The sequence below is a fragment of the Myxocyprinus asiaticus genome, chromosome 12 (assembly GCF_019703515.2).
Source record: "Myxocyprinus asiaticus isolate MX2 ecotype Aquarium Trade chromosome 12, UBuf_Myxa_2, whole genome shotgun sequence".
Classification (NCBI taxonomy): Eukaryota; Metazoa; Chordata; class Actinopteri; order Cypriniformes; family Catostomidae; genus Myxocyprinus; species Myxocyprinus asiaticus.
In genome coordinates, this window is record NC_059355.1 from 27,227,887 (window position 1) to 27,240,365 (window position 12,479).

Below are 12,479 nucleotides of genomic sequence, written 5' to 3' on the forward strand. Positions count from 1 at the left end.
ATTCTAAATTGTGTATTATATTGGTATAATGGATAATGCGTCCAGACTCCTAGAGGGCGCCGCTTGCTCACACAGCGCTGACTGATCGCTGAATGCGGACTATATTTTGAAACATAGGCTTTTAAGGTTTTGTAATCTCGCATGGCCATATTGCGATTTCAATCTTAATTCAATATATCATGCAGCATTAATGGATATCATACTGATGTCTCAGTGGTCAAAGTCTGCTTCTTTCAAAGCATTTTGGATGGTTTTCCTCATCATGTAGCCTTTAACTAAGTGCCGCTTTCACAACTGTCACATCCATTAATGACAGTTTTTCCACGTAAATGTGAGAATGACAAAGAATATAAATTCTGCAAATATTACATGTTCTTAGGTGTGCCAACCCGTCCACATATAGTGGCTAATATTATTTCTGGATTGTGATTTTGAATTCACAGAGTATTTACAAAGTATGTTACTAAATAATTATAAATAAACCACGTTTTTTCATATCACCGTTTTCATGCTTATAACCAATATGCCGATTTGGTCAATAATAGGCCGATAAATATCAGCAACCGATACATTGGTGCATCCCTAATACATACAGTATATAAGACTTCAAAACTTGTTTATGCCCCATGAGTGTGAAATCTACAGTTCAGGTTAGTACAATACTACAGTATATTTGTGCTTTGACCAAAGTCTTAAAGGCAGTTCTTCCAAAAATGAAATTTCTGTCATCATTTACTCACCAAACCCATATGACTTCTATCTTCTGTGGACCACAAAAAGAGATGTTTGGCAGAATGTTCATTTTCATTGCATCTTTTTTTCTATACAATGTAAGCACATCTCCTTTTGTGTTCAAAGGTAGAAAGAAAGCCATTCGGGTTTGGAACAATATGAGAGTGAGTAAATGACGACAGATTTTTACAATTATTTTTGTTTTTAACTATTCCTTTGATATTTTGATCACATTCAAACATCCCATTAAAATGTTTACAATGTGTATGAATATCCAAGACTGACTGCAGTATCAGCGTCTGGGGCTCAAATTCTTTTAACACAGGGAATAAATGAGTTTTCTTAATGGATAATATGAAATGTGAGTTACGTGGAACCAATATTTCCACTTAACAAATGTATGAATTAACAGTAGACATGTTAAAGGGATAGTTCACCCAAAAATGAAAATTCCCTCATCATTTACTCACCCTAATGCCATCCCCTGTATGACTTTCTTTCTTCAGCAGAACACAAACAAAGATTTTTTTTGAAGAATTTCTCAGCTCTGTAGGTCCTTTCAATGCAAGTGGATGGTGATCAGCACTTTAAAGCTCCAAAAAGCACAGACAGTCATAGTAAATGTAATCCATACGACTCCAGTGGTTAAATTAATGTCTTCTAAAGTGATACGATTGCTTTGGGTGAGAAACAGGTCAATATTTAAGTCCTTTTCACTATAATTGTTTACTTCCGATCGCTCTCCAATGCACGTTCATGAGATCAGTTTATGCTGCCTCTTGCGTGACATAAGTGCACTGGCATGTTCAAATGAAAGCAAAACCAATGAAGCTTGTAAACAGCATTCTATTGTAAATATACCGAACTGCACTTCCGGTTGTTTCACGTCAGTTCTCGCGTGTAGTGTTGGGGAAGCTACTTTGAAACTGTAGTTTGACAAGCTACAAGCTACTCATAATTTTAAGTAGTTAGCTACACTTCAAGTTACCATCAAAAAGTAGCTAGCTACATTGAAGCTATTTAATGAGGCAATATTTTTTTTATGTTGCTATCAAACCAATAATATTAATAACAAAATGTACACTAATGACATTTATTAATTAATGTATTAATTAAATACATGTAATAATGTGTTTAATTAAATATATTAAATGTATTAAATACATTTAATGAATAGTAACATTAATACAGTTAATAATGGCCATAAAATAAAATACAACAGTATAAAATAAAAACAAAAAAGATCAGACGCCATTAAAAAATCATTTTTATACTGTACTTCACACTTTACAGTCCTGCTGTGGCCAGGTGTAGCCTACTTCCCTAAAGATCACATTTTTATGACAAACTCTCCGTGGGCTGGCATTATTTGTTCCTGTCACATAATATTTAGTGTGGATAATATGTGAATAAAGACTCAGGGCTTGTTTCTCCCCTAACCTGGGTTCATGCTCATTGTATTTTCTAACTTTTTTGTCATTGACATGCAAGTGCCAGCTTTACAGGTCACATAAAGAGGTTGCTCTACAAATATTTGTTTACTTTGTTCAGGTCCAAAAAAAGTGGATGTATGGTCATTCTAGATTGGTGCATAATAATACATGCCATAAATTATTTCTTTTACCAATCATTTTATTTATTTTACATGTAACTAATAGTTAATTAAATGCTAAGAAATGGAGAAATCAAATAGTTCTGCATAATAGTAATTATTATAATAATATATACTGTATATTTATAAATATTATAATAATAATTCACTTGCTGCTCCCAATAACGCACAGATGATGAGAAGCGAAATAAACATATTTAGAACAGAAACAAAATCCCTCAAAAGGCAATAAAACTTTCTGAATTATTTTATTTAAAATAGTAAAGGTAAATATGCTGTTGTGTGATCTATTAAGAACAAAGTGTCTGAAACATTCTTTGTTACACAGAAGAATAAAATGGTGTTCTTTTATCATTTTCAGATTTACCTGCCCCTGTACGTCTTGTAAAGGTAAACAAACTGTGGTTGCTCACTTTACGTAACCATCAGACAATCTCTTCTTATCCAAGTGAGCTGTATTAAGCTCTCAATAGATGGTGGTAATTCACTATTTTTGTTTGCGATCTGCCATTACAAAAGAAGAAGATGACGCTGCCTGATTTTGATCAGCAGACAGAAATATGCTATGTCTGACGTTTTGCTTCAAAAAGTTTGGCTTCTGTGCAATAAAGAAGGCTATTAGTTATAATCTGACCAACATAATGAAGCATTTGGTCACACTACACCACTACTTGCAGGAAAAAGTAGTTAGCTACTGGAAAAGCTACTCTGTTTTAAAAGCAGCTGAGCTACTGTCAAGCTACTGAAAAATGTAGTTAAGTTAGTAGAGTCGCTACATGTAGTTAGCTACTCCCCAACACTGCTCGTGTGAACATGTCAACAGGCTGCATGAACTGGATCCCCTCATGAACATGCATTGGAGAGTGACCAGAAGTAAACAATTATAGTGAAAAGGAATTAAATATTGATCTGTTTCTCACCCGAAGGGATCGTATCACTTTAGAAGACATTAATTTAACCACTGGAGTCGTATGGACCTACAGAGCTGAGATATTCTTCTAAAAATCTTTGTTTGTTTTCAGCAGAAGAAAGAAAGTCATACACATCTGGTATGAGGGTGAGTAAATGATATGATAATTTAGATATTTGGGTGAACTATTAAAGGGATTAATGATGAATTTACTAAATACACTACACTGCAATACAATACATTTGGTGGTTCTAAAAAAGTACGCTTAGCCTACGAAATACTGTCCTTTTCAAGCAAATCTTAAGTTAGTTGTAAAACATTTACAATGGTCTGTTATTTGCCACAGTGTTTATTGAGTCAAATGAATTTCTATACGTTGGACCTCACACCATTAATTATAAATATTTTTTTCTCTTTTTCTACTATATTTTAATTTGGCTTCATTTTGAAGGGGTCAATGTATATTTGATAAGCTAAGTAAGGTCATTAGTACAACATTTGTACTAGCACAGCGGTCCAGCTGGCCTTCCATATGTATGTGTCACTTTAAACAAGATTTGGATGCAAAGGTCTTCCCTTGCCTAAATAAACATGCTGTGGCAGACGTGTGGGGAATACAAACACTCGCTGGTCTACTTACCCGCTTTTGCCACGTGCACTGAGGTGCCCATGTAAGATGCATGTTTGATTAACACAACACACAGAACCGAGCAATGACAAACCAAGAAGAGAGATGCATGGAGAATAGTATCACAGGAATGAGGTAGTGGTGACAGCTATGGTAAATGAAAAAGGCAGTCTGAAGCGAGTGTGACCTCTGAAATAACACATTCTGTGGAGAACGGTATATTTACACCTAATCCCTAAATTCCCAATCTAATTTGGTTTTAAAAAATGTAATTCAAACTTAAACCGAGATAAAGCTATTTGTTTTAAATACTTAAGCCTGTCTAGAAAAGCTTACTGTAAAATATTCTCAACTTATTAGAACTTATTTAATAAATGTAATAAATATCAACACATAAAACAAATTCGAATATCTAACAAGCAAATAAGATTTTTTGTGAATTTTAATCCCAGATCCTCCTATTTTCCTCTCAGTATTGCACAAATGATTTCCCTTACAGCTAACACAGGCACAAAGACATTGTTAACACTGCTGAAAGTCACAGTGAAGTTGACAGTCAGCATTTTCTCACACCAGGTTGCAAAACACTGCCAGAATGACAGCAGCAGAGCTGAAGAATTTTTATTGTTGAGCCCCAGATGGCAGTTCAGCAAGAAATCCAATACAGAGACTACAAGCTACAGTTCAATGTCATAGAACGTCAACATAAAACTTTGTAAAATAATTACAAAGGGTCACTTCATCAAAGACTGAACAGACTACCCTGAGCATCAGAGGTTTATTATATGGTTTTAAATCACACCAAAATTCCATAAATGTGGCAAAAACAGTGTGTTAAAGGGATGTCCAGGGATTGTGATCTAAGAGGTGTTTAAGGTATATTTTCTGCCTTTGTCATTTTTGCTTTATAAAACTGGATGAGCTGTAAGTGAGCTACTAACCTTCCAATGGTGTTAGGCATTGAGGTGAGCTGGTTGTCATCAACTTTCAGCGTCGTCAACTTTTTCAACTTCCCTGTTTAAGATGGTTTAACATTGTAAAGATGCACCGTACTCAGGTTATCCTACATATTAAAATGATTAAATCCCAAATATAACCTGAATATAAGGCAAAACAAGCAGACAAACTTCACCTATTGAATCAGGCAACTGTTGTAGCATGTTGGAGGAGAGGAGCAGGTCCTCTAAAGATTCACAGCCAGAGATATCTGCATCCAGACTCTCTATCCTGTTCTTGGCCAAGTCCAGATATCGCAACTGCCTCAATTTACCAATAGACTAAAGTAGACAACAACAGATATGATTGAAACAAATGCTATATTATGGCCTATAGAGTGGAACCAAAATATATTTGCACATTTTTGACACCTAAGTCACAAGGATTAAAAACAAAACATAAAACTAAGTGGTATCTCCAAACAAATGAGGGTGCATCTGAAAATAGTGGGGGTGTTCTGTATATAGTGGAGATGTAATGTAGGGCACAACGGGGCAAAAGACTCTGCTGGGTAAAAGGCTCCATTGATTTTATTTTCTCCCAAAACACTAAATAGCAACAAAAACTTCCACAGCACTTTCCTAAACACCTGTTTGTCACTATGCACTGCAACATTTTCCTGATCCATGAGATATTTGCGTGTGGTGTCTAAAGGTTGATTTTGAGGCAATTTGATCTAAGTTTTTAATATTTTTTAAAATGTTGCAAATTTATGTAGCTAATGAATATACTGGAAATTATCACATGGATTTAGTCTCAATTTTGTTTAAGGTCATTAAATTAAACATTTTTGACTAACTGTCCCATAAGTGAAAGGATGGTATTTGGGGTAAAAATCCCCCCTGTTGCAGGGGCTAAAGGACCCTATTAAACACACTGGTTTTTTTAGGGTGTGTTCACACTTGTAGTTTGGTTCTCTTGGTTCTCTTGGTCCGGACCAAAAAAGAAAATTATACATTTAGTCCTGGTTCGCTTAGTGTTCACACTGGCATTTTTAACACCGAACCTAAAGATACAAACAAAGAGGCATAAGGATAAGGTCACAACCTGATTGGACAGCTTTTATGATGTATATTTTGTGACGGAACTTGCCGAACATCCAAAACAATGCTGGCTGCTAGGCTAAATGCGCTCATTGGATGTATATATGTATATATGGTGGTATTTTTACCAGCTGAGAACAAACAAAGAGCTAATGAAATGTGTAAAGGAGTCAAAACAGTGCCAGGAATTCCTCCGTTGCACACACAAACGATGATATGCTGCAAGGACAGATGACGGCGGTTCCGACGCCTGTACCGAACTGTAATGGGCAACATAGCTCCTATGATGAGAAGAACCAGATATGCTTGAGGTCAGTATTAAAGGCAAATTATTTCCTGTTATTGGTCCGTTTAGACGTCTTTGGTCCATGCTGTGTTCAATCGAACCGCACCAGAGTTCGTTTGGAAGCGGACCGAAACTCACTATTCAGGCAGTCTCGGTCCGCTTGTTTGGTGCGCACCAAGGTTCGGATGGCAGCATTCACACTTGTTCAAGAGAACAGCACTAATAGAGTAATCGCACCAGAGTTTGTTTTAATCTAACCAAACCTGCCAAGTGTGAACACACCCTTAAAGTGGGGCAAATAGATTTGTTCTGAAAATTTTTCAAAGTGGGCTCCCATTGACTCATCCGATCATAATAGAGATTAGTTTGTTTGCAGAATACTTGAGATGTAATAAAATGCCAAATGTGTTTGAAATTAACAGTAAATGGTTGGCTTTTTCTGAAGTACTTATTTAAGTATATGAGTAAGCAATTCAAAGTTGACAAATTGTGCCCTATAACTATTGCCCCGGTATCTACACTATATCACTTTAAACCCCCTAGGGGCCTTTTGCCCCATGTGTGGGGTAAAACGCTCCCTCACCACCTTATTTTAAAAACTGAATTTTAATCAATACTACTTTTTGTTATTATTTCTTTTCACACAAATTATGTTGCTCCATCAATTTTGAATAAAAAAATATATATTTATTTTGTGACCAGAAAAAAGCTACATTTCCTTAAGGGGTGCATTTAGCCCCATTGTACTCTACTGTAATTAAAAAATAAAATAAAATCATGTTTAATGCTACCAAAACAACTTAATATTTAATCCACAAATTACACTGCATTTCGTTTAGAATGTTTTTTAATTTTTTTTTTATTTTTTTATGTACAATCATTTATAGTGTGATACATGAATGCAGCAAATAATGTCAGAAGATGTTATCCGCAACCACTGATCTTGAGTCTTTTTTGCATTTCACCAACAGTTAAGGTTTGCATTTAGCTTTAAGACCAGCATTTTGGCCCCTTTTGACAGGAGCAGAGTTCGGAAGCAGCAGGCGATGGATTGAGTAAAATAATTTAGCTATAAATTCATTATGCGAGAGCGGAGGTCTTATTATATGTGATTAAGACCAAGGACATATATATGACCTCTACAACATGAAGATAAGTATAACAACTTGCCCAGTAGTACATATAATAAGACACTCTGGAAATCCATTAGGCCTATACTTTTGAAATTTGAGAGTGGATTTCTCCTGTACTTACCCCCGGTATGGTTTGTAATGAATTGTTGTCCAGCCACAGCTCTTTTAAACTATGAATCTGCTCCAGCACTTCTGGCTGTAACATTAAAGATTGGCATAAATAATAAATAAGTAAATACAGTTTTAAATCAAAATAGAAAACCAATATATGGAATGTTAATTTAACAATCATTGTAGCTATGCAGTTATATTTGATTTTTGTAAACAAACAACGTTTTTCCTTTCTTGATGCGTCATGCAATTTCCCTTGGAAATAAAATGGTTTGCTCTGTGAATTGACGATGTCAATAATCAAACAGCCTCTAAAGACTGAAACTCAGACGACTGGTGGAGTAAAGCAAATTCTCTTGTCCTAGGTACTTTCCATCCAATTTTTTCAGTATAATCAATATTTCGGGTTGATAATATAATCCGTCTTTTTAAGCTGAATGGAATAAAAAATAGAGGCCTATGGGGCCTTAAACAAGTTGGACAAACAAATATACAGTATGTTGTTATGAATGTATCGAAAAGCATCCGTTAAAGTCTTGCCTGATTTGTTTGTCTACATTCCCCAAGATTTAAAAAGAAAAATCAAATCAAAAAGATAATCATATAAAAAGAAAATATTGTAGCTTTATTTTCATTCCAGTCTCAAACACAGTATATCTCAAAAATAAGTGAAATCCAACCATTTTATTGCACATTCTTTGAGCCGTTTAAATTCAGTAAAAACAATGTAAGGCAATGAAAACAATGTCCATTCTTCTAAAAGCAAAGCATTCCAAATATAAACATTCCAGTGGCTTTAGTAAAATTAGTTATTGTTTAAAAGGCTCAAATACTTTTATGACTTATATATCATTTGTTAATAGCTGCTCTCTGCTTCTCTCTCCCTTTGAGCCCCAGCATCTGTGCCTTCATGATCCCCACAGCAAGTACTTAAATTAAGAAACTATCAACAGCTTAGGTCAACATCTGCCAACATCAGAGTAAAGCTCACATACCCTGACAAATGCCTCATGCCATCAGTGCCTGTCTCTCAATACCCACTGTGTGAGAATTTGTGCTATTAGAGAAAAATATCAACCTAAAAGAATATGACACCAACAGAGCTGTAATAAATGTAACTAATGTTTGTTTTTAGGCTGTGCAACTGCTAAGCCATGATTTCCTAACATGAAGCAATGCATCCAAAATACTGCTAAAGGAAGTATTTCCTCCAATGGTGCTTGAGGAATCCACTGAGTAACAGTTTGGTTAAAGTTTGCTATTGTGCTGTTGTTTTTCTTATTAAAGATTTATATTTTCCTTACATTCAGGATAGTACAGACCCCATGAAATCGCTTTACAAGCACAATTTTATGTTTTTGTTTATGTATATCCTTTTAAAATAGCAACAGCCTTTATGTGCCCTTCAAGTGGATTTGGAAAGTCTGAATTCTAGATAATACCCGAGTTCCCAGCATGGGTTGTTAGAATGGGCATGTCTACATTTAAAATGATGGAAACCAATGATTTTGCTAAATGATTTCAATTTCTGTACAGTACTTTATTTCAGTCATTTTAATTTGTTATAAATGACAGTCAACTAATGACTCACCCTTAACAGGTGTTTTAAGAAAATTAATTAATAATATGTTAGATACCATGCATTAATAAATCATATATGACGTGTATAAGTAGATGCAGGTTTATTCACTTATGTTTGTTCACCGGTCCAACAGAAAAACAGCTTTTGTCATCATACATTGTGTATTTGTTTAAGTTTGGCTTCTTCAGTATTTTGTGTCCCAATTGAATGCATGACATGTCGTAGTAACAAATGCAATTTTTAGTAACGAAGTAAACTCGGAGGTACGAGCTTCCCAGTTCCACTTGAAAGCAGCAATAGTTACACCACAACTATGAACCTACTCTCTAGTCGACTGCAGCTGGGTGTAAGGGGGAGGGACATTCCCATTCTAGAGAGCATTTTATTGGACAAACATCTTTGTAGTGCAGGATGAGTCATCAATATTTTAGGTCTGTTTTCCCAGAAGAGAAAGACTGTAAATGTTAAATGTCCACATCTGCTAAATGTTATTTCTGTCCTTTTTTAGGAATACACTAGCATGTAGATGGCTTCAAAGCTAACATTCATGGACTAAAAGCCTCAAAACTCATGGTGGATTTCATGGAGTATTTACATGTTGAAAAAGGGCTTTCAGCAAAAGCAGCAGTTTAAAAAAGACCTCTATTTAAATGGCTGATGTATGCCAATAATCAAGAGTGCTACTCAAGAATTCGCCTGATCGGGAGCTGAGCTCAAAGTAAAAGAGCAGTCTGGGCTGCCAACCGGAAAGGTCAAAAGTTATTTGAAAAGCAATCCTTAAGTAGGACACACAGATTGAAAGTCCAAACAGCGGAACCAGAAAGTGTTGATGGGTGTTCTCTTATTACTTGGGCGCTTTGAGCAGTAAAGCACGCTTACTGCAATGCCAAACCATCTGTTCCCTTTGGAAGCATCGATGGGCGTATGTATTTTTTCATCACCCAAGGACAAAGTGCCCTGGATATTTCAAACGTGTGTGCGTGACACTGCTACAAAATGTTAAAGCAATTTCGACAACTCTCCAAGCTCCACAGTGCTTCCCAGTCTGATACTGGGACACTGAACATGTCTGAGTCATGTTTGGCCTGACTAATGTGCTTGATATTGAGGTTCAGAGTAAGGTTACAGAGTTCCAGAAAATACTATTTCCTATAAAGTTAAATGTAGAAGTATTGATAATGGGAAAGGCACATATTCACAATAGGTGAACTGTTATAAAGAAGTCATATCATGAAAATGTTTTATATAAAAAATGCTGATGACAGTGCACTGTTTAAATAAGTTTCAAATTCCTTGCTAGTCCAAAATGACTATTAATTGACACAACACTGCAAAAATGTCTCATTCTGAAATCTGTGATTTTGTGATGCTCATATTTAAATGTTAACAACAGAAACTAAACTGAAAAAAATGTACGCAACCCCTTCATGCTTTTCATTTTACAACACATTGGGCACTAATATCAATATTATAGTTTTGGGTGTAACAATTTATTGTTTTACTCATTATTAGAAGTTTTTTTAAACTGTCCCAATCGATGCGACTTCTAAATATACCCATCCAAAAATGTATTACTGTCTCCTGTAACTAGTGTAACTACAATATACTGTAGCTACTTCCTCTAAAGGATAGCTTTCAGTTTAGTTTAATTTTGTATGCAGAGTAGTTCCCTATCTGTCACTCACTCGACATTGTGTCGATGTAGTGACACTGGGGGGGTCGAACTTGGGAGTCCCAAACACCTCAGATATTTGAGAAAAGGCCAATGAGAATTGGTGATTGGAATTTGTATGCCACTCCCCTGGACATACGGGTATAAAAGGAGACGGTTTGCATCCACTCATTCAGATTTGTTCTTCGGAGCCGTTCAGTGTAGAGTTTCCCACTGGTGTTCCATTCACCTCTAAAAGTGTACAAGCTGTTGGATATACGGCGCATTTACAGAGGTTTCTCTCTCCTCGCATAGATAAGTGCAGGGAACGCCCCTGGGTGCTTCAGCAGCCACACTAGTGAGAAATAAAAGAGTATATTTTCTCTAAAAGAGTAAGCACTGACGGAGAGCGTCTTTTTAAAGATGCCTTTCCGTCTACGTGCAGTTCCTGGTTGCGGTCGGTGTCTTTCATCCTCTGATGGCCACGATCGCTGTCTCACGTGGCTGTAGTCACGCTGAGACAGCGTTCATGGGTTCTCACTGCGAGAGCATGACCATGGCAACGTTGTGATCATGGCTTTCTTTCTTTCAAAGAGAGAAAGCCACTCCAGCCACTCCCTGTCCTGGTCCTTCTGCTTACATGCACAAGGCCGTGGCGGTTAGTGCTGGGGGCAATTTGGGGGCTTTAATGGGAGCATTTCTGCCGGGTGAATCCCCACGGACCTCCCATTCCCCAGCATGCTCGTTTCCGCCGGTCGAGTTCATGGGTGAGTCAGGCGGCTCGCCCTAGGGCGGGCTTAATGTCTCATTCGGGGCTCGCGATGAGGATGAGGTATCGATCACAGCATCGGAGAGCGCAGTCAGAGGCCGACGAGGCACTGACGGCCATGCTTGCCCGGGCCACCACGAGTGTCGGGCTGGAGTGGAACCCTCCACCCTACCCTGAGCATTCACGGCTGGACGATTGGTTCCTGGGCTCAGAGCGCCGAACACAGCCCCGATCTGCCCCAGTTCCTTTCTTCCTGGAAATGCATGAGGAGCTCACGAAGTCGTGGCTGGCACCTTTTTACTGCCCGGTCCTGTTTCTTGGGTTCTTCTGCTCTCACTACCCTCAATGGCGGGGTGGCCAGGGGGTACATGGAGGTTCCTTGGGTGGAGCAGGTGATTGCAGTGCACCCCTGCCCGCAAAACACCGCCACCACCTAGCGGAATCGTCCTAGGCTCCCGTCCAAGGGCACCTTGTCCTTGATGGCCAAGGTTACAGTGCTGCTGGACATGCCACCTCTGCCTTGTATACCATGGCCATCCTGCAGGCCCACAAGGCCAAGGCTCTGAAAGAGCTGCATGAGGGTAGTCCTGACCCAGGATTGATGCAGGAGCTGTGCCCAGCGACCGACTTCGCCCTGTGGGTGACAAAGGTCACGGCGTGGGCTCTCAGGCAGGCGATGTCCACTATAGTGGTCCAGGAGCACCATCTCTCAAGGTGGCCTGTTCGGCAACACTGCCGAGGACTTTGCCCAGCAGACGGAGGTGCATCCTGCCCCGGCGTGAATCCAACCCATCGTGCTGGCATCAGGACGATCCGACTCGGCTATGCGATTCAGTTCGCTAGGCACCCGCCCAGGTTCAGTGGCATCCGTTTTGCCTACTAGCAGGCAAGGATGCCACTGTTCTGCGTGCGGAAATCGCAGTCCTTCTAGGGAAGGATGCGGTAGAGCCTGTCCCTCCAGCCGATATGAAGAAGGGGTTTTACAGCCTCTACTTCATCATACCCCCCCCAAAAAAAGAAGAGGGG

The 12,479-nt window shown here is 38.2% G+C and overlaps 1 protein-coding gene across 20 annotated transcripts in view; it reads right to left on the reverse strand.

The window, feature by feature from the left end:
- The window catches only part of LOC127449388 (leucine-rich repeat-containing protein 7-like), a 191,177-nt gene that overhangs the window by 31,549 nt on the left and 147,149 nt on the right, over nt 1–12,479 (reverse strand). For 14 of the 20 annotated variants that reach the window (XM_051712762.1, XM_051712759.1, XM_051712775.1 and 11 more), the window contains 4 exons: nt 7,462–7,536; nt 5,015–5,159; nt 4,824–4,896; nt 3,895–3,912 (listed from right to left, as the gene is read on the reverse strand). In XM_051712762.1, the coding sequence (XP_051568722.1) occupies nt 3,895–3,912; nt 4,824–4,896; nt 5,015–5,159; nt 7,462–7,536 (311 nt within the window). The remainder of the gene's footprint in view (nt 1–3,894; nt 3,913–4,823; nt 4,897–5,014; nt 5,160–7,461; nt 7,537–12,479) is intronic. The other 6 variants (XM_051712777.1, XM_051712761.1, XM_051712776.1 and 3 more) reach the window with 1 other exon arrangement.